At 43.8% G+C, this 20,970-nt stretch overlaps 1 protein-coding gene across 1 annotated transcript in view; it reads right to left on the bottom strand.

The window, feature by feature from the left end:
• Positions 1–383: 383 nt before the first annotated feature.
• MGLL (monoglyceride lipase) overlaps positions 384–20,970 on the bottom strand; it is a 362,041-nt gene continuing 341,454 nt past the window's right edge. The window contains exons 7-8 of the mRNA XM_069206256.1: positions 19,549–19,764; positions 384–5,533 (exon numbers count right to left, since the gene is read on the bottom strand). Of these exons, the coding sequence (XP_069062357.1) occupies positions 5,396–5,533; positions 19,549–19,764 (354 nt within the window). The 3' untranslated portion in view covers positions 384–5,395. The remainder of the gene's footprint in view (positions 5,534–19,548; positions 19,765–20,970) is intronic.

Here is a 20,970-nt window from a genome sequence, read left to right as displayed (position 1 = left end):
TCGGGCCGGCCGAACAAACATGAGCACAGAGCTCTCGTCAAACAGGCACTGTGTTGCTGGGTTTGAGAGAGCAGGCCCAGGCTCCTAGTCTGCGTTGGAGCGCCCAGCTGGGGCGCTCCAGCCAATCATAACACTGCTCTGAGCAGCGTCATGATTGGCCGCAGGGCAGGCTGGGAGTTTGTGCCTGGAGTGTGGCAGGGTGCGGCAGTGAGGTTCAGGTACTTTAAAAAAAAAAAGGGTTTTATTCCCCCTGCCACTTTGTTCAGTCACCAGCTGCAACTGACAGTCTATCTACCCTTTACTGTTTCATGCAGCATAATTCTGCAAGCAAAAAGCAGAAAGTCCAGTACATGGACCAAAGCAGCACACTTGAAGGCACAATGTGATTATTAGAAATAATATAGATTTTATTCCTTTAACAAATTGCATACTTCAGCACATGTTTTCCACTATCAGGTTATAAGGATACACTACTGAACTGCCATACAATTTAGCAGACAATACAGTTGATTAAAGAACTTGAAAAGTGAAGAATATTCAGAAAGTCTAAAGTTAGTAGAATGGTGTAAAATACAAAAAAGAGAAGATTAAGTGTATAAAACCCTTAACAGGAGGCCCACGCAACACATAACAGCCTCAGTGGCCAGTTTCCATTTCTAAGATAATATAAAGTGTCAGACGACTATTGCTCTGTAATAGATGTGATGGATATCACAAGAGGGATACCCAACAATTGGTCTCTCTCAGTACTAATCCCCTCAAGCCACTTTATGTCTTGGCTGAAAATAAATATCTCTTTCCTTCGTATGAATCTGCGGGCACTTACCCGCAGCATGGCACCTTGGAGCCTAGTTCTTCATCCTGGCGAGTCCCTTAAGAAGTCATTAACTCTGGTAATTTACTGTAAACCTGGATTTTGCAAACCCTGCAGACATCTGGGGATTCTCGTATAATTCAGTGTCATTCCTTCATACTTAAAGTGCTCTCTATAGAATGACCAACTCCTTTCAACAGTCTGTGCACAGTCCTCGCAGTTTACGATTAAACGGAAGGGGATCTGCAGAGTGTCGTTGATTCTAGATTCAAGAAAAGTGCATGGATATTCAGCCCTCCAGAAAAAACTGAAATTTACCTTTTGGAGCACTCCCCATGCAATTAAGAAAAAAAGTGCCTTTAGCAGTAATCCCTAACCACCACTGGGTGGCGCCCTTCCTTTAACTATCTTTATGGGAGTAGCGCGGGCTCAGCATAAATTCTGCCAATCAAAATTACCTAGATCAATTAGATGCCTTTAAATCAGAACATGTTTAACAGTGGTCAGGAGTCAGGTTGGACAAGTCTATATAGAATAAATGCTCAATGAGGAGGTGCAATGTGGGGAAATATTTTACCAGATTTACTTGCTGAAATGAGAGCGACCAGGGCAGCGTGCACCCAGTCACGTGTGCCTTTCAATAATTAGTAGTTGTATTGAGTCCTACAATAATTCCAAAAGAATCAGGAATGCCATTGGCCACTAGTCCCGTGCTATTAATTTGTTCTCAGATGTCAAGGGTTCCTGATCAGCTCAATGGCAATGGCCTATACCCCACCTGCTGAATGTTCTCTATAGGTGTTCCTCAAACTTTTGTTTGAGTGTCTATGCAGTCTTAGCCATAAAGGTTGGCTAGAAGTAATCCTGAGGATGACAATATTTTGAAGGAAGTGCATATTCTGGTAGTGTAAGGTAAAATGGTGCCATAGTCAGGTTGATGGGGGCTGTCGAGCTGCAGCTGAAGTCCACATCTCAATTGTCAGTGACTGAGGCAGAAGACCTGCAGGGACCGGTTCACAAATTACTTATGAGTATGTGAAATGCAGGAGTACTCTTTTATGCACTCTTATACGACTCGGTGAATGAGCCCAGAAACCCCCCCCACTACCTTTTAATGAAAGTGCAATGAGGGCACAGCCCTTTCTACTTATGCTAAATGTATATGAATATTCCCTGACTATTCCAATTTTATTTCCATTTTAGATGTTTTGGGACCAATCCACAAATGCATTTAAAGAGTGCGTAAAAGAGTACTACAGGAGCACTTCTTTATGTACCTTAAAGTGCCTTTGTGAATAGGTACCCCAAATCTCCTTCTTCCACTACTGATGGTCTCACTTTCTATACTTACCCACACTGTGCGATCTCCTGCGCATTACATCTCTATGTGCCTCCGTTGCCTCATCTGGGAAACATTGGGAGTGCTAGGAAAGCAGCTAAATGCCAAAATATAGCACTTTCTATGTAACTGGGCAAGAAGAGAGAGAGAAACCTTGCTCTACAGCCTAGAAATGACCTGCATTATCACTTCTGCTGCAAACCCTAGCAGTAAAGATCTGTGGAAGCATGTTCATAAGACCACAAACCCAGGAGCGGCTCGTGGTGCTTTGTAGGGGCGGGCTGGGGCGCGGGGCGGATTAATTAAAAAACTAAAAAACACTTACCTGCATCTTCACCGCCACTACCACCCCTGCGGCCAATCCTGACGCTGCTCAGAGCAGCGTTACGATTGGCTGGGAGTGCCCAGACAGGGCGCTCCCAGGCAGACTGGGAGCCTGTACCTGCTCCCTGCAACACAATGCCAGGCTGGAGAGAACAGTGCGCATGTGTGTTTGACCGGTCCGAGATGGCTGGCCAAACATACATGCGCACTGAGGAGGAGGAGTGCTGTGCACTCCCCCTCAGTGCTCGTCACAGCCAATGGCCCGCCCCTTTTACTACAAAACGATAAACAACGCTTTTCAGTCCTTGCAGAGGAGCTGCGCCTGCACAAACCACACAATGCCCCTTCCCTTGTGCCGGCCACCTTGATTGCTCCACACGTGGCACAGCACTTTCAGAATTCTTAAGACTAAAAATATGAGTCCAACGTTAGTAGCTGGGGTCCCAGGTTTTTGAAGCTTTTTTGCTTCAATGAGATCTCGGAACCACCGTATTCTACCCCCGCCATGTTGTTGCCGGCTTAAAAAATCCTGGTGAAAAATCAGAATGGGAAATATGGAGGGCTGAGAAGAGATTATTAGGTTGAAATAAGCCCTCCTGGCTGCCCTCTCTCTGTCTGCTGATTTAGAGAAACTTTCATCAACGCTGAAGAAATAGTGAGTGGCAGATGCACCCCGGGCATCCTGCCACCCCGGAGCAGAAGAAAGGAAGCGCTTCAAGAGAGCAGCAGGCGATGCGGCTGGTATAAATAGCAGCTCATATTGTGTCTGAGCTGGCCTAGAATATTCTCTGTCCAGCCGTTCAGCTTTGACGGTTTTAGAGGGCTCGATTCACAAAACATTCCGCAGTCGTAAATGCAAATTACCACTGCAAAGAAAGTGGAATTTCCGGTCACAATTCCTGCATTCTGATTCATGAAATAATTTCTTGCGCAATCCTTCAACCTACATACTTTTGTGGAAAAAACAGCCCAGTTTGCAGAAATATCCCTGACAGGAAGCTTAGTACAGGGGTTCGAAAATAGGTGGGCACTGGGGAGTGGGTAATGGGCATGTTGGAAAACCCCAAAACCCAAATTTGTGGATGTTCTCAAAACTCCCAATAGCTCTTCCCATCCTATTTGCACACTTAATTACTGCCCTGATAAGAAGGTTGTAGTGGGTGTGTAAATAGGGGTTACCAGAAGGGGGAGGACCCCATACTTACTCCTGCGGATTTTCTCCCCTACGAGCAATGAACATAAAAAATATATAGGTGTGTACGAGTTCACCTAAACTTTTATTGCACTTACATTTCAGAGGTTTACTCTTTGGGATTGTGCAAATTCCCTCAATAAAACAAAATGGTTAGAAACAAAAACTGACTGCGAATTGGACGGGAAATTCACATGCACAAACTGGGCATTTTGTACACACAAGTTTAACTTAGATGTACAGAATGCTTGGTAAAATGGGACTTGTTAATATTTCCTCAAGGGAAAGGTTTATCTTGCAATGCCCCTTTCGATACAGCTTTTGACTTTAATATAGATCCTCATGGTTTTCTCAACTCTCCTACTGAGTTATAAGTTTATTATTGTGGAAACATTGTTTAGCTCAAAAATAACTTGGAACTGTGTTTAAAAATGTATCTCACTCACTGCAAGTATACCTAAATGAATGATCTACCTGAAGCAGTGCATGCTTATTATACAGCGCTCGCTTGATAGGCTGTCCCCAAAACAGTTGTGATATGTAGTCAGATTTTTCAGGGGGGTCTTATGCCTTTGGGGAGATTCCCCACATCCCTCTAAAACAAGCTTTGTCTACCACTAGCCATGCTTTTTGGTTGTGTAATACTATGCACATGCTATGCGGATGCATTTGCTCGTGGGATGTAATGCGCGTGCTATGCGGGTGCTTTTGCTTGCGGGATGCTATGCATGTGCTATGCAGGTGTTTTTGCTTGCAGGATGTTACACGCGTGCTGTGAGGTTGCATTTGCTTGCGGGATGTTACGTATTAAGGGTCATACGGTCCTTAAATTTGCTGAAGGCCAGCATTCTAATCTGTTCCCAGTCCCTTGGCAGGTTAGGACAAGGGGTACTGCACTCTGACGTTGAAGATGAAATATAAGTTTACGGATAAATATATAATTTCCTTTCCTCGAGTGGCAGGCAAGCCACATGACATGCCCTTTCTTTAAAAAAACACTAATTTCAACAAGTTATGGAAATAACTTTTGAAAATCAAACCTAAATAATCCCAAACAAAAACAGTATTTGCACAAACTACTAAGGAGGGTTCCTATGGCAAGTCAGTCAACAAATACATTTCCGGAATGACAAGTGTGTTTTTCAAAGTGCTGTGGTAGTGTTTCATGTTTGTCCTCCATATTGCTTTTAGTTTTACTGTGTCAGTCTTTCTTGCTTTGAGTTATTGGCTGACAAAGCTGTTTTTACACCACAATGCAAAGCTAAATTTCCTTTAAAACCAGGGTTTGCAGTTGCTTTATAGTACAAAACCATTGAAATCCCTTTGCGTGGCACCTTCCACTCGCCCCTTTCATCAATGCAGACAGTAGATGACAAGTACATTTTTCTAGATTATTGCAGTAAATCATCCAAGCCCAGCAGCTGGATTTAATAACACCTCCTCGCTGTATTTGCAACAGCAACTCAGGGTAGCACAGAAGATTAAGGTGGGCTGTGGACCACTTGCCCACCCTGGAGTTTTTGATAGGTTCAACATGGTGACTATTGTCTCCTCTGCCCATAGGGTCTTCCTGGTTAGAGATGGCCTTCTTGTAGGACAGTGCAGAAGAAGGAGGGATGTTAAATTTTTGTATCACAGAGTTCAGGAAGCACTTTTCTCTGGTCCATGTTTTTTCGGTGCTCTGAAAAGCTGCTGAACGCTTTGATAACAACAGAAGACAGACTTCTTAAGGATTCGGGCCCGCCGCCTCTCCAGCGGTCGCCTCGGCGATCTTTTGTGCCAGCCAAGTTTCAATCTCTTTAAAGACGGCAGAGGTGACCTCGGGCAGCTCCTTGTGGAGTGCATGCAAGCTGTCTTCGTACACCTGAAATCACAAACAATGGCTCAATGAAAGAGGCTTGAGATGCAGAAAGAGTCACCAACAAGGATGTCATAAAGGGAATTACAAAGGGACTTTAATGGTATATTATTATAACAGCCTCTGAAGGGCGACACAAAGGAAAACATCATTGAGCCTATGCTTCAAGAAATTCTGCAGATTCCAACAGGTGAGATTACACGTCAAACTACCCTTAAAACTATGAAAAAGATGACTATAAATGAGGTATCATTTATTGCTTTGAGTATGTGTTGTAATTTAATTACATTGTGTTATATATGTTGTAACTTACTGGTATACTTATTGATTGGAGAAGCATGGCAATTTGTGTGCTCACCATTGTGTGGGCCAGGCACACCAGGTGTGGGTGGCCAACCTTTGGTTTGCGCGGCCTTTTGGTACGCACAGAAGGGGGTGTCCAAGTCATGCTGTGCATGGATTGCAGGGTAGCTGCAGGGCCTGGTCTGTGACCTGTCACCTGACATTGTATGTTTTTTTAAGGATTTGTGGCTAGCTTGAGAGTACACCTTTTTATGCTGGGCCACACTTCTGTTGGCAGTAAAAATGTAACAGTGTAAAAGCCCAGAATCGTTCAATGTTATTACAGCGGCAACCCTCTTACGGAGTCTGGGATTCTTTATCCTATTGGAGGAATAAGAACATTTTCCTCTGAGACAGATCGAATCCCTAGGCTTCAAAAGAGATCTGCAACTTTCAATTTTGCAACTCCTGGGATCACATAATATCTAACATAAAAAAGAAATGAAGTTTACTCTATGTAAATCCTACATCTCTCTCCAACACTTAGGATAGTAGGCCTGTCAACCTCCTATATTGAAGCAACAGTCCCAGAACCCTTACGTTGCAAACCTCTTCAAAAATTAAAGATTCAGCACCTTATTCTAGTATGTTCAGAAGTACTCCTCATATATTGAGAATCTCAACTAGAGTGACCATAATCACACTCATGCCTAGAATGGGACAGACATTTGTGCTACAATCTCTAATCCTGTATTATAATCCTAGGCTGGCAGGGTAGGATAGAAGGGGGTGGAAGGTGTGGTCTGTTCCATTGGATTGCAGAAATAGGACCCATGGGAGTGTCGTCTCTGAAAATAAATTGCTTAGAGATGCTTGTAGGTCCCTTTTCAATTCAGAGTTTTGTGAAACACAAAGCTTGATGTTCTGTGCTTCGGCCTAAGAACCGCCTAGCAGTGGTCAGGTATATCAATCACCGAGGAAGTACAAGGCTAAAAGCACTATCTCAGGGCTTTTGGAATATTTGCCTCAATCACAACATATCAGTGCACACAAAGCACATTCTGGTAATTGAGAATTTAGTAGTGGACTGGCAATCCAGACTCTACAGCTATTTCACTGACTGCCATCTGCATTCTTCCAAGTTCAAAATGTTTTCTTCTTTAGGGGGGCACTAAAGGAACCTATTTCCCTTCTTGCTTAAATCCACAATTAAGCATTTTTTTATCAACTGGAGTCCAGATCTGTATGCTTTAGTTACAGATGCTTTCCTCCAGGGTTGGTCAGAAAGGATTCGCAATGACTCGCAGATCACTCACTCAAATGAAAAGAGAACAGACTTCTTTTTTGCTGATTATTCCATTTTTGCAACCCCAAGCAAGGTTTCTGATTTTACTAGAGATGTCAGCAGACTAATTGTTAGTGTCCCCAATAATCCCCCATCTCCTGACGATTCCTAAGGGTCAATGTCACAACCTAAATCTATCCCACTGCTTCCAAACGTACAGCGTGGAAACTTTCAGGCTGGCAAGGGTAATCAGTCACAGGCATTTCAGAAGTGGCTGTCACCCTTGCCCGGAATTCTGGGACTCCAGGAACCTCTGAGGTTTACAAGTCTGCACTGTTGGCCTGGTGTAGGTGGTACTTGGACAGACAAATGGGTTCCATTTCAGCAGACTTCACTTTTATAGTAATTTTTCTTGTATCATTAGCCAGCCAGGGAACAGGCACAGTAATATTAATGCTCATCACCCGGCAATCTCAGTCGAGTATGCCAGATTAGACAAAAAAACAGATGAGCAGTTGGCATTTGCTCAGGGAATTAGGATGTACCATCCTCCCACTGCCAACTAAAAACCCATCATTGATGCATGCCGGTTCTAAAAATGTTTTCTTCCTGGTTAGACTATGATGATTTTCCCTAAAATCATTACCTACTAAATTCACTATGCTCCTCTGATAGGTTTCGATTATGATGGTGTCATAAGGCAACAATATCTATAAAGGGGGTACCCTGTAACCCTAGACTGCCTTGGGTACTATCAAACACAAAATGCAACAAATAGACAGTCAGGGACAAATCCAATTATTATTTAAAGAAACCAGTAATCACTCCTGGTTTCTGGGTTGATTCCTTTCCCTTATTTATTTAAATCATTATAATATAGGACAACAGAAGCTCATCATAAGACACTCCATCGCACATAGTACAAACAAAAATATAACATAGCATAAACATAAATATAATCATCACTTCACAAATATATGTAACAGAAATATACAAAAGGCAGAGATATGCCCACCATCATTTCTTTGCATTGTGGTCACTCTTTACAAAACTATAGATGTGATCCACTAAGTTGTGGTGATCAAAGGTATCAACTGCACCCAGCTGTGAAATACCTAAATATCTTTCAAAGGTATTTAAATGATGCAAGAAAACTTCTGGTATAAATTAATTGGCTTCCAAACCCTTGCTCCCACTAGGAAAATGTCTACGCGTTTCGGCCTCGTCACTCATAGCCTCATCAGGACTGCCAGGGGGCACTGGTACCTCTTTCTTCCGTCCAATTTCCTCTAATTACCAAAAACAGGCTCTTTTCTCAAATTACTGGTAATATCTCTCTATTCGAGTATTATGTCCTAGATTCCGGCATATTGTCTTGTGCAACAGTAGGGGCAAGCCTCTTGCCGGGTAAGTCGTTATTAATATTGCCGTCCAGTCCACAGTCACTTATGCGCTATCCTGTAGCGCGCGTCTCTAATACTGGCTACTGTTCGCGTCTATTATCGCAAAGCACTAGAAGTGAAAAACAGACACTATTCCCCTTTAGACATCTAATTCCCACTCTCCCACTGAGGGACAAAATGCGGGACTTTCCTAAACATCCTCAGCTTTGTATAGGAAGATGTCTACAAATGTAGAGCAGTACTTCTGAGAAGGTCTTCCTTATCTCAGTTACTGGCTTCTTTTCGTAAACCACATTGTGTAGTTTCCTTTCCTACCCTACCAGCATGATAGGTTAAATTGGTGATGACTCTTCTTTTCGAGGAGTCTAAAGCCCTTTGGGCAGGTGGTAGTTTAGGAGTTTGAGGAGGTGTCAGTCAGGATTCGACCCTTTCTTTCCTTTCTTTGCTAGATGGTAGTTCATGCGCTTATGGCTATTGGTAATATTCTCCAAACAAACACACTTGGACGCGAGCTTGCCATAAAATGCAGATTTTCCTGTTAGTTTGAAGGAAAGTCTTTATTTTAAAACTGAAGCCAGCATTATCCCAGCTGCGAGTGCTCTTGTTTGTATGTAGTGTGTGTTTGTAGTCTGACTATAGGTCAGTTCAGTTCAGCCCAGGTTTATTGACTTAGACCTCAACTGAGATCATCAATATAAGACAGTAAAAGAAACTTTAGATCTACTGTGCCCTGTATATATGTTCTACCACCCTGGAGCTGACCTACATGCTGTTTTAAGCTTTAGCCCAGTGGTTCTTATGGTCCAGGTATCCCTGGGGATCCGCGAAGCTTTTCCAGGCGGTCTGTAACTACTTAGAAAATTAAATATTATTAACTTTTCTAGATATTTTTTGTTTGTGAACTAAATAAACATTTCATTATTATAGTATTTGTTTGATGAATGCCTATTTCTGTATTTTTATGTATTGATTTGCAGTTCGAATCTTTGCAAATGCTTAGCTGGGATCCCAGCTTCCCAATATGACTCGGGGTAGGGGAGGGGGCAGATTTCAGTAATGATTCAGTGAAGGTCCATGGGTTCAAGTAATGATTAAGTGGGAGTCCACAGAAGTAAAAAGGTTAAGAACCACTGTTCTAGCCATTGTCTATGACACTTCTATGTGTGAAGAACATGTAAGACGTGGACTCCAAGATGCCATTTTGTCTGTTGTACCTGCTTTCATTTATGATCCTGTTGCCTTTACTGCAAATTAACTAATGCCTGACTCCAGCAAGTATAGATGGTCTTTTGCTTCCAGTGGAGTGTACTTTTTCAAAAACAAACAACCTATTGATTGGAATACAAAGACATTATTTATTTCTTCCTGCCTCATTTCGAGAAAATGAAGAGTAACATTCCAGTTGCCCCGAGTAAGACCAGAATTTTCCTGACACTAATGGCTGAAACACATATGTCACGACCACATATGTCCACCTTGAAGGTCTTTCACCAATAGCAGCCAGGTCTTTCTCATTAGATGAAAGGAAAGCAAGCTGTCATTCACACTCAGTCATCTTTTTTTACAGACATTACAGGTGACAGTCTGTCTTGAGAGGAGGGCCCTTTAACATTCAGCCTAGAAGTAATTTTAAGGTGTTTATTTACAGCTCATTATACAGACAGTGATGCAACAACTCTTTAGTTCCTGCTGTTTCACCGGTGAACAAGTTTGTACCAGTAGGTCTGAACCCTGGCACCCACCTCCTGTGCATCCCCATCCTTAGCTTAGGCAGATGTCTCCAGGGGTTTTCAATTCCCTTCTGAGAGCTTCTGGCTGGTCACAATAGCATATGTCCCTCTACGGAGAGCGATAAGGCCACTGAGCCTGCTTTTTCAGATGGGGGGCATGCAGTCACTTGCCCCACTCCTCTCTGAATCCCTGCCCTCCTGAAGAATCACTGCTTCGCCCCACTCCTGTTCCTCAGACACTTATGGGTACTTCCAGTTTTTGCAAGGGGTGCAAATAATCTGTTCTTAATTTCACAATTTTATTACCTTATAAACTCTACAGTTTGCCTAGGTATGCACATTCTTTGTTACGATTGTCCCAGGTCATATGAAGAATGGTGGGCGTTGCCATGAAAAACTAATGTGACCCCTGCTTAGTTTGTTGTCTGTAATTATTGTGTGTTCTCAGACAATCTGTCAGTACTGAGAACTCTTAAATTCCATGCCATATTCGTTTATTCCTCTATAGTGAATGAGAACAGACACAGGGGGCCACAAAGGGTTTGGTGGGCTGCAGAGGGGCCCCCCATTTGGGCAGATGAGCGCTGTGCAGCAAAAATAAAAAATAAAATTGTAATACAATGAATTACCATTTAATTTTTCACCGCTCCCAACCCGAAAAGTGTTTGGGGGCGGGGGCACTGCTGGCGACTAGCAGCACGGGAGGGGTGCCACCTCCCCCAGTTTACACTGCGCATTGCATTTTGGCCGGCTGTTTTGCGAGGGCCAGCCTCAAATGCGCAGTGTAAACCCCTCCACTGAGCTGTCTGAGACAGATGGGTGGAGAGCAGGAACAGGCCCCCTGTGCCTGCTGGAGCGCCGAGGCAGCCCGCTCCAGCCAATCCTGGCGCTGCTGTCATGCTGCTCATCTGCAGTATGAAATCTGCGTCGGATTTGGAGACAGGAAGTGCCTGAGGCGCCAGGAATTGCCAGACGAAGACGAGGACGAGAAGCAGCAGAGTTGATACGCTTTTTCTTTTTTTGGCCCACTGACAGGCACTGTGTGAAACTGACATTGCCTTCAGATTTAATTCCAGAACTCTCAGTCACGGCCCGTTATAATAATGAGCCATGATTAAGAGCTTGGAATTTGAACTAAAGGATTGTGTCTTTTTTACGATGTCTGTCACTAGACTGCGGCTCGACGACCCTCTACTGTTGAGGGTCATCGGCCGCCACTGGTACTACATACGGTCATTGGTGGACTACATCTCCACCATATTTAGAGATCTCCATCTGCCTGGTGGACATTTATGTGCCTTCTAAAGGGCCGCTGCCATGATGGCTCCTTTGAATGCACTTTATGTCTGGTGAGTGGCTACAATGTTTCATGCGACCGCTCAACAAACATTTTTGTTGTTATGAAAGCAAAGTTTTGAAGCAAGAGTTTTTTTTTTTTATGTCCCTCACACTCTTGGAGTTTTCTGTGTAGGAGTCATTTTTATTTTTTCTGTTTGGGAATGCCAGGGATTTCGTGGTGGTCTTGAAAAGGAAGCAAATTAAGCCGGAGCATCTGCCTTAAATATGGCAGGGGGCAGTGGTTCCTAACCTGTGGTCTGGGGACCCCTGGGGGTCCACAAAGCCTCCTCCGGCGGTCCGCGACTGCTTAGAAAATTAAATAATATTAACATATTAGGTCCCCAGCTAATTACTCAGTGGGATGTTCCCAGATTACAATAATGATTCAGTGGGGGTCCTTCGGTTCCAGTAATGATAAAGTGGGGGTCCACAGAAGGCAAAAGGTTGGGAACCACTGGTCTGGGGTATTTGACAGCCTGATAACCGTAGAGCTGTCAGTCTGATGTTTCCCACTGGGGGAGCCATCGGGGGCTCTACTAGCAGAAACATGATGGTTCAGCCGAATCTAAACAGAGCGAGTGATCCAAGTTTGGTGGACATTACTTGGCTGAGAAACTCTAAATATTACTCAAAGTCTCTTGTTATGCTTGGAAGAGATGTTACATTGATCTGTTTTCCTTGTTTTGGAAGAACTCGGACCCGGCCATTAACTCATCATGAGATGCAGAAAACATCCAGCATCCCTCAGCAACTTGCTGGAAACACCTCTTCATTCCCATAGCCCTCTGAAAACTAAATATGTCAATAACTCGAAGATAAGGCAACTTTAGTTTACTGGGTGTCTGTCGATAGCAAATCTCTAAATGCATAAAATGGAGTTTTTCTGGTGCTTACAAGATCATGTGGATAATGAAGGGGTATTGTATTTACAGCAAAAAAATAAAAATAGGCACCTGTCTCCAGAAACTAAGAGATCTTTTTATGCATCCAGAATATGTGAGCTCTCAAATAATTGTAAAGGAATACTCAAGAATTCAGAGGAACTTAATTCTCAGGTAACCGAGTGTTCATCAGTTCCCTTTTTCCAATAACTCTTTAATGAATTTAGCAGCAGATATAACTCTTTAATGAATCAAGCAGCAGCTATTTACCAGACAACACCAGAAATATCCATTAACCCATTTCTAATTAAGGACAATTGCCGAGCAGGCTCACCAAACCGCATTTGTGCATGAAAGATTCTCAGACTTCAAAGAGAGTTCTCTCCCAAAATATTTTTGAGTCCTTGAGTCAGATCATGTTTCCTCTCACTTTAAGAGAGCTATAGTTATATCTTTACTGTAGACGCACATTGTTAAGCCCCATCAAATAAGAAACATCTGGCACACTTCAAACAACTCTTAAAGAACTGGAATCTGTTTTTGATTTCAAGAATTGCCTGAAAATAGCTACCTTTTTGACTGTATTCAGGTGGGTTAGGGAGTGGGACAAAGTCAAACTTCCTTGCACCAGCAGATGGACTCCAGCAGATGGCAGACAACAACAATGTTGGTGTTGTCATGCTGAAAACATGTAGCTGCAGTTGACTTTCTTGATCATTCTATCCTGATCTGAAGCTTGGAAGTGTTGGTGTAAGTGGATGACTTCTGGATACAATCTTGTTGTGGTGCCCACTGTACCTCTTCCAATTATTCAGACACCGGCGGTGTGGCGGAGGGTGCACCCCTTCGCTCTGCCTTGTACCTCGGTGTTGAATCCTGGCCTGTACAAGAACTAAAGATGCACAGTAAGTTACGTCTACTAGACTGTACTTTATTACAGATATCCTTTCTTTGCATTGCTTCTCTACTTATGTGTCTCCACCAATGCAGTTGTTGCACTACCCTACTCAGCCTGCTCTTCCACACACTTCATGTCCAATACCTGGGGCAGAAAGTGGTGGTGGGGGCCCTGGGTGTGGACCCTGGAGGATTTCATGATGCAGGGTTTCAATCTCCTTCTCGCGACATGACATCTCCCACCTTCTTAGAGACAGACACCAGATCTCCGATATAATGTCTCCCTGGTTTTAAAGAAAGACAATACACAACATTTCCTTACCTCTTGAAAAGAAAGTTCTCAGGTATCTTTCCATGTGTTTGGTCTTCTCAATACAGAATTTGTTGGGTGAGTTGAGATATTCTTTCCGCTTGGGATGTATGATGTACAGGTTCTTGTCTACCTGGTGATTGTAATAATCCATCGGAATGTGGTGCAATGCCCTCTGGATGGGAGTGGCTCTTTGGATAACATTTGTTTTTAGAAGGCTGCCTAAGGGAGGTTTTCCTGAGCATGGCCCAATTGTTGATACATAAGATTGTGATAAGATGCCTCTTTTTCTTCAAGTGGCTTCTTATGTGACGACTCTCTTCAGCATGGTGGGACTACTAAATGTATTAATCCAACAAAATGTGGTGAAATTATCTTAGAATCACTGGTGTCTTTAAGGGGTTTTATAGGTGTCACCCCTCGGCTATTCTTGTCCACCTGGGGCACTGGCAGTAGCCAGGAACTTTCAAGCAGATCTGACAGGCACAAGTTCTTCTTCATCCCTACCTGGCGACCACTTTTGATGGGCATGTCTTTCTTTATTCCTTTGGGTTTCCTGGATTTTGCATCTGTTTTTTGCTGGGGAAATTGAGCTCTGCCTCTCAGTTCTCTTCCATTTTCTTGTGTCTTCTCTTGTGTACCTAAGTAGGGATTCCCAGAGTTTAGTTGTAGCAATGGGTTTAATTTGGCTTGTTTACTTCTCCCTTTTCCTGGGCTTGCTATTGTCCGTGCTCCTTTTATGGAGCATACAACAGCTTGACACGTCATATGCGGTGCTTCTGAGGTTTGACACTCTAACTGAGACATGGCTCCCGTGTAGTTTCACAGAACCATTGGTAAAGTCCCTGGAAGACCATATTTCTCCCTTAAGGTCTACTTTCGGTTGATGCTTTGTTGGAAGGTGGCATTAGTGAAACTGCCTTTTGGGGAGCATGGTTGTTGACTGGCAGCCCTGCATGATCAGGTGTCAGATTGCATCTTTCTTGTTAACAGACTGAAAATGCAATGCACCTAGTTTTCCAACCCTGCGACAAAGGCTTCCACGAGCTCCTCATCCACATGTCTCCTGGTCCACATTTCTCTCGCGATTAAAGTATGCATAAGGTGCTTCTTTGAGCTTGTTGTATGTCTTCGTAGTGAGTGCTCTGGCCGTCATGTCCCACTAGATCAAGTAGAAACTGCAGCTTTTGTTTGTCCCACAATTTTCCTGCTGCTACTTGGAGCCTGTTTCTATTTGCAGTACTTATGGCATGATCTAGCATACTTGACCCTTTGTTTTATGTAGTTTTGGTATTTAAAATCACTCACAAGTGATTGCTGTGCTGACTGTCAGAAGTGATGGCTAGGATGCACTGCACTACTTTATTGGAATTACCTGCACTTTCCTTTCTAACTGTGTTGTGTTTCTCACATTTTCTTGATTGTGAACTCCAGGATTCTTCAGCTACTCTTTTCAAGTTTCATTGGTATTCCATTTACTGTCCTCGATTGGATGAGACTTCACGATTTGAAGTCACAGCTGACCTATCACGTCACGTCTCTTAGGCTAGTATTTACATTAGTCAGTCACTTTGCCTGCATTTATTTTATTGGTTCTTTCTCTAGTGATAGTTCCCTTAACTGCTTGCTTTGCAGGCTTTGATCTTTGCAAACTTGTTGCTTATTTACTACTTTCCAGATTCCTTGTTTCACTTATATAGTTCAGTTCTGGACATCAGTAGAGTGGTTCACTCAATATGAGCTCATTATTACATGATGTTTGTTCATTTTCCACTGCACGCCTGGCCCAATACTCTTCCAAACTTCTCATTTCAGATTGGAATTAGCCTGCTCCAAATAGCTGCCAAGTTTTTGCTTGTTTACTTAAATTGTTGGAAATCTTTTGCCATAAGCCTTTTTTCCTTGTTTTCTTGTTCCCTTGAGCAGCTGGCCCCATTCACTTGTGTACATTTTGTTGTGGAAAGCTGTCTCACATTCAGGGTTTTTTAAATGAAATTTGGCAAAACATCTACGTCTGGCCAGGAACAGTTTTGTATTGCATTGCTTCTCTTTGACAATCTAATTTGTAGGTCACACCTAGAGGGTCGTTTAGACTCTTCTGGCCAGACTTAGCCCTGACGTGATGTAGATGCACAGCCTGTGCCCCACAATGGAGGACCAGCCACTATGCCGGGAGATCTCTGCCTACCTCGCAGGATTCTGTGCTAAAAGTGTTTCCACTGCTGAGGTGGATGCATCTAAGGCAGCGATGAATGTCAAGTGAGCTCATATGCTGATGCAATCCACGTGGCATGCATTAGGGCTGGCTTGACAGCACAGCTATTACCAGGCGTAATGTGATCAGCCTAAAAAAGAGCTTTCAGGAGTACTAACGAGGGGCTTTGGCTCCACTCACATGTTGGTAGCCAGGTGTATGTTTTGATTGCACAGAGATTGTGTGCAGGGCCGGCTTTAGCGCTGGTGGCGCCCGTGCCACAGTCTTTTTTGGCGCCACCCCACCCCATGATCACCTCCTCGGATTCACTCACTACCACCCGGCAAATGTGCCCCACATTCCTCCGTAGGCCCCCCTTCACATAGTCCTTTGTTTTAAAGCACTTGTAAAGACTGGCTTTACTGATCCGCTCCGCTATCCACATAAATATAGTTCAGTTCTTTGAAGCATGCACGTTAACCCTCTATGCTACTTTATGTCGAGTCAAAGCTGCCGCTGGACAATACCGCCATCTCTCTCCCTAGCAGGAACATTAATCACAAGAGTCATCAAGACATTTTAACTGCTGCATGAAGGCTGGATGCACAAGGAACCTTTCATTAGGTGCTTTTAAATTGCAAGGTTCGTAAATCATTGCTAAACACAGTGCCCCCCAATCCGGGTCAGCACCCGGTGCAGCTGCACTGCTCGCACCGCCCTTAAGCCGGCCCTGATTGTGTGCTTCGACTGAAAGAGTGGCGACCCTTCACACCGGTGTGATCACTCTGCTTATTTATTCAGTTTCCTGAGCTTGAACTTGTAGAGACCATGCACATGACATTGTAAGGCTCTTAGGGGGTCATTACAGTTTTGGCGGATTTGGCGGAAGTGCCGCGGTCGCACCGCCGGGACCGGCGGTGCACCGCCAAGAAAAGGCTGGCGGAAAGGGGAGTCGCAGGGCCCCCCTGCCACGGCCCCATGCATCTTTTCACTGTCTGCTATGCACCCGTCGCACGGCCGCAACACCACCGGCTCCATTTGGAGCCAGCTCCTATGTTGCGGCCGAGATCCCCGCTGGGCCGGCGGGCGGAAACCAGGTTTTTGCCTGCCTGCCCAGCAGGGATCTCATAATGGCCGAGGCGCGAGTGTGGCCGCATTGGCGGCCGCCCACCGGTCAAACCTTGGCGTCATAATGACCCCCTTAGTGTGTCTTAGATAACTAGATGTTGTTTTTCTCTGGTAGCAACACACATGGAGGAGGACTGTCACAACGAATGTACTGTACTCTCAGCACCCATCCCTTCCATCATTAACTCTAGACTTCATAGTGAAATGTTGTGTTTGAGTGCAATATGGGATGCTCAGGGCTACACTATCATGGATTATCATGTAGATTAATATAGCCCTGCAGTGCAGAGCAGCGGTCGCCTACCTTATGTGATAAACAAATAAAGAGCTTTTAGGGTACTACTGGGAGAGGGGCTTAGGCTCTGCTCACATGGTGGTTCCACTGAGTACAGGATTTGATTGGGCTATATTTATATTCTTCCACTAAGAAGATTGCTTGCATTGCACTTTTTGGCTTGTGGCAAGTCAGTGATCAAGTCTATAGGCCTGATCTGTTTATTATAAAGTGTTATGATAAAGGCACTAGGCCTGATGTATTTATTGTGAAAAGCATATGTTAAAACCAATAGGCATTAAAGTGTTGCCTGTTATTGCTGTAAATTAAAGCCTACAGATGGGTATTTTGTTACACAGAATCTTGCAGATTACCACAGTAATCAATGTTTTTGACGTTGGACGCCCACTCTAACAACCTCTGAGGATTTCACTATGCTACGTTTTGTGAGCCCTCTTGAGAGGCATTGTATACTGTTTTGCAATCTGTATTTTTCTACATATTTGTAACAAATGTAACTGAATGCATGATGGTTGCCGGTTTATGTGCACTTAAATAGGCCGGTGTTGAGTAAGCCATAAAGCCACTGGTAAAGAATATCAGCGTCTTTACTTCTTTGGGAAAAGTATGACAGATTCCATACGTGTGATGTGCTTATTATGAAATGTTATGATAAAGCCAGTAAACGTGACTTACTTATTATGAAAGTATGTGTTAAAGATAATGGCCATTATTTTGACATTGGCGGTAAAAAACGCCTACCGTTGCAACGGCTACCATCTGCCCGCCATAATATGACCACAGCCGGATTTCCGTCACAAGAAGGGCGGAAATCCGGCTGTGGCCATACTGGCGGATGGTGGTAAGGTGGCGCTGCTACCACCAGCAGCGCCATGCCAGTAGACCGCCACCAGCCGTATTATGAGAAATAATACGGCCTGGCTGTGTTCTGCTGGTGGGCGCTGCTGGCGATAGCAGCACCCCGTTCTGTCCCCTGCCGGAAGACCCCCTGGATCCAGGTAAGCCGAGTCTCCGACAGGGGAGGGGGGTGGCAAGATGTTGTGGGTGTGTGTGTGGGTGTGTGTGCATGGATGTGTGAGTGTGTGCGTGAATGCGAGTGTGTGTTGTTTGCATGCGTGCATTAATGTGTGTGAGTGCGTGGATGAATGTGTGTGAGTACGTGTATGTATGGTAATGTGTATGTGTGTCGGCGTGTATGTTATGTGTGTGCGGATGTATGCATGAATTAATGTATGCATGCATGTATGTATGTGTGGATGAGTGTGTGTTTGCGTGCGTGTGTGTTTTGGGGGGCGTGGATGTAGGTGGGATGTGGGGCATCTGGGGAGTTGTTGGGTGGGGTGGCGGCCTCCTATCAGTGACAGGGAAGGAATTCCCTGTCACTGATAGGGCCTACTGCCATGGTTTTTTGTGGCACAATGGCGGCCGTCTGGCTAAAGATTCTCATCTCCAGCCTGGTGGCTGCTTTCGCCATGGCGGTCAGAGTGGTACATTGGCGGGTTGGCTTCAGCCAACCCGCCAATGTCATAATGTGACGTTAAGTACCGCCAGCCTGTTGGCAGTACTAACGCCACATTAGCACCAATCGCCGGGGTCATAATGACCCCCAATGTGCTTTTAAGGATGGATTGTCATTACACTGTGCTAAAGCATGCAGGCAGTTACTTATTGCATGGAATCCCACAGCTGGCCATAGAAAGCAAGGGTATTGGTGACCCACCCGAGCAAACAGCTGGAATAGAAGGTACACACTACAAAAATCCTTTTTAGGCTTAGAAGAGAGAGTATTTGCTTTTCCAACTTTAATTCTGTATACAACTGCAACTTTATGGCTGGTTTTAAATTTTCTATTATTAACCTCAATGGAGCAATAATTTTGTTAACAATATTTAGAGCACAATGTTTCTGTCAGATGGCACTTTGGTTCCGAAATTCTGGTGCCGTACCTTTAAGGCACTGTGTATGGCTAACAAGGCCAAATCGAGTGCCGCGGTTCCGGGGATAAATGTTCAAAGTCACCTCCGTGCAGCCCAGTGCTTAATTTGTAAAAATGTAAGTGCTAAGAACCAGAGTATTTCACTGCAAACACTGGCACAAATTAACTACTGGTGGAGCTCCTGGAGCGCTCCTGAAGATCTGTCAGAAAAACACAATTGGGAGATGGCGGTTTTGGTGTCCAAACCGCAAAACTGTGCAACTTTTTATTTCTCTCTCAACCAAACAACGAACGAACTGGCACCAATTCCACATTTGTTTTTAACAAATCAAAAGATGTTACCTTCAGAGTCTTGTCCTGAGAGGGTGATTTCTCAATCATGGCGTGTGACCCTCTGATGTCACAAAGTTTGTCTTCAGTGCCGTGCAACAGTAGGAATGGCAAGGTGAATTGTGGGAGGGCCTTCTCCACGCGCGTCGTGGCATTCAACATATGCATTCCAAATCGAACAGTCATTCCACCATGGTGCACCAGAGGATCATTGGTGTAAAGATCAACCTAAAATAGAAATCGCACTTACTGAATGTATATATCTCTCTCTCTCTCTCTATATATATATATATATATATATAAATTTTAAAAAACTGTGAGTCTTTTTTTTCAATCACCGAACGGCTGCACCATGCCCCAGAGATCGTGTGTAGCAAATAGAACAAAAAAATCCAAAATGATCTGTATAAAGTTTGTCAACTATTTTACTGAGAAAAAATATAAAAAATATATGTATAGGTGTCTGAAAATCAGAACAAAAATAATGAATCCAAATCATGCTGTCCCGGCCAAATATCTATCTATCCATATAAAGACAGCGTTAGATTTTATTGTATGTATTTTTCTTTGACACCACTGTGTTTAAAGGAAAGGAAAGCATTGCTTTGGCCTTATGTAAGGAGGGGATGTTCCTTTATTTAAGACCATACTTAGTTGCCTATTCTAAGCCTTGAATACTAACATAAGAAGTACCTGAAATTGGAACAGTTAAGTGCACTACTCACAATCCAGATAACCTGCATGCTACTAAGGTTCTGGTACTCTCCAAACAAAATATTGATGAGAGGTGGTGTCATCATCCATTTCAGACGAAGGAGGGCAGGTAGCCAGAACCTGACAGTGTTCACCCATGTACAGTGCTAGACTTTAGTTTAAAGAGAACTTATGGGAAGGCAAAGCCATGTGTCAACGGGTTTCCCAGTGGCTGCACTTCCCAACTAAACTCTTGTCTTGAAAACTAACTTAGTTTTAGGGAGTCAGGTTAATGCAGGGGTGTTCAAACTGTGGGGCGGGCCCCCCTAGCGGGGCCTCAAGTGATCCCAGGGGGGGCGCTAGGCTCTGGCCAAAAGAAGCATTATGCAGATAACAGGGCCTTGTTTTAAGCAGAAGCATGTTATTGCATTTTAGAAAGGCAACAGTACTTAACTGCAATGATTAAATAGGTCTAGACGTATTTAAACATTGCCATCTTTATAAAATAATTGTGAAAAATTCTGAGGGGGGCCTAATGATTTTTATTTTTCAACTGGGGGGGAGGGGCATTAAAAGGTTTGGAGACCACTGGGTAATGGCTAAGTTTATCAGCTTAATCTCACTGCTCTATCCTTTCTGACATGAAGGACTTGCCTCTGCAAGCAACAGCTGGACTGAAATACAAGACATTTAAAAACATGAAGACATGATCAATTAACATATGGGAAATATAACTTTTAT

This window comes from Pleurodeles waltl, chromosome 9, assembly GCF_031143425.1.
Source record: "Pleurodeles waltl isolate 20211129_DDA chromosome 9, aPleWal1.hap1.20221129, whole genome shotgun sequence".
NCBI classification, from domain to species: domain Eukaryota; kingdom Metazoa; phylum Chordata; class Amphibia; order Caudata; family Salamandridae; genus Pleurodeles; species Pleurodeles waltl.
The sequence above is the reverse complement of the archived record's forward strand: the minus strand, read 5'-3'. Positions and strand labels throughout refer to the sequence as shown.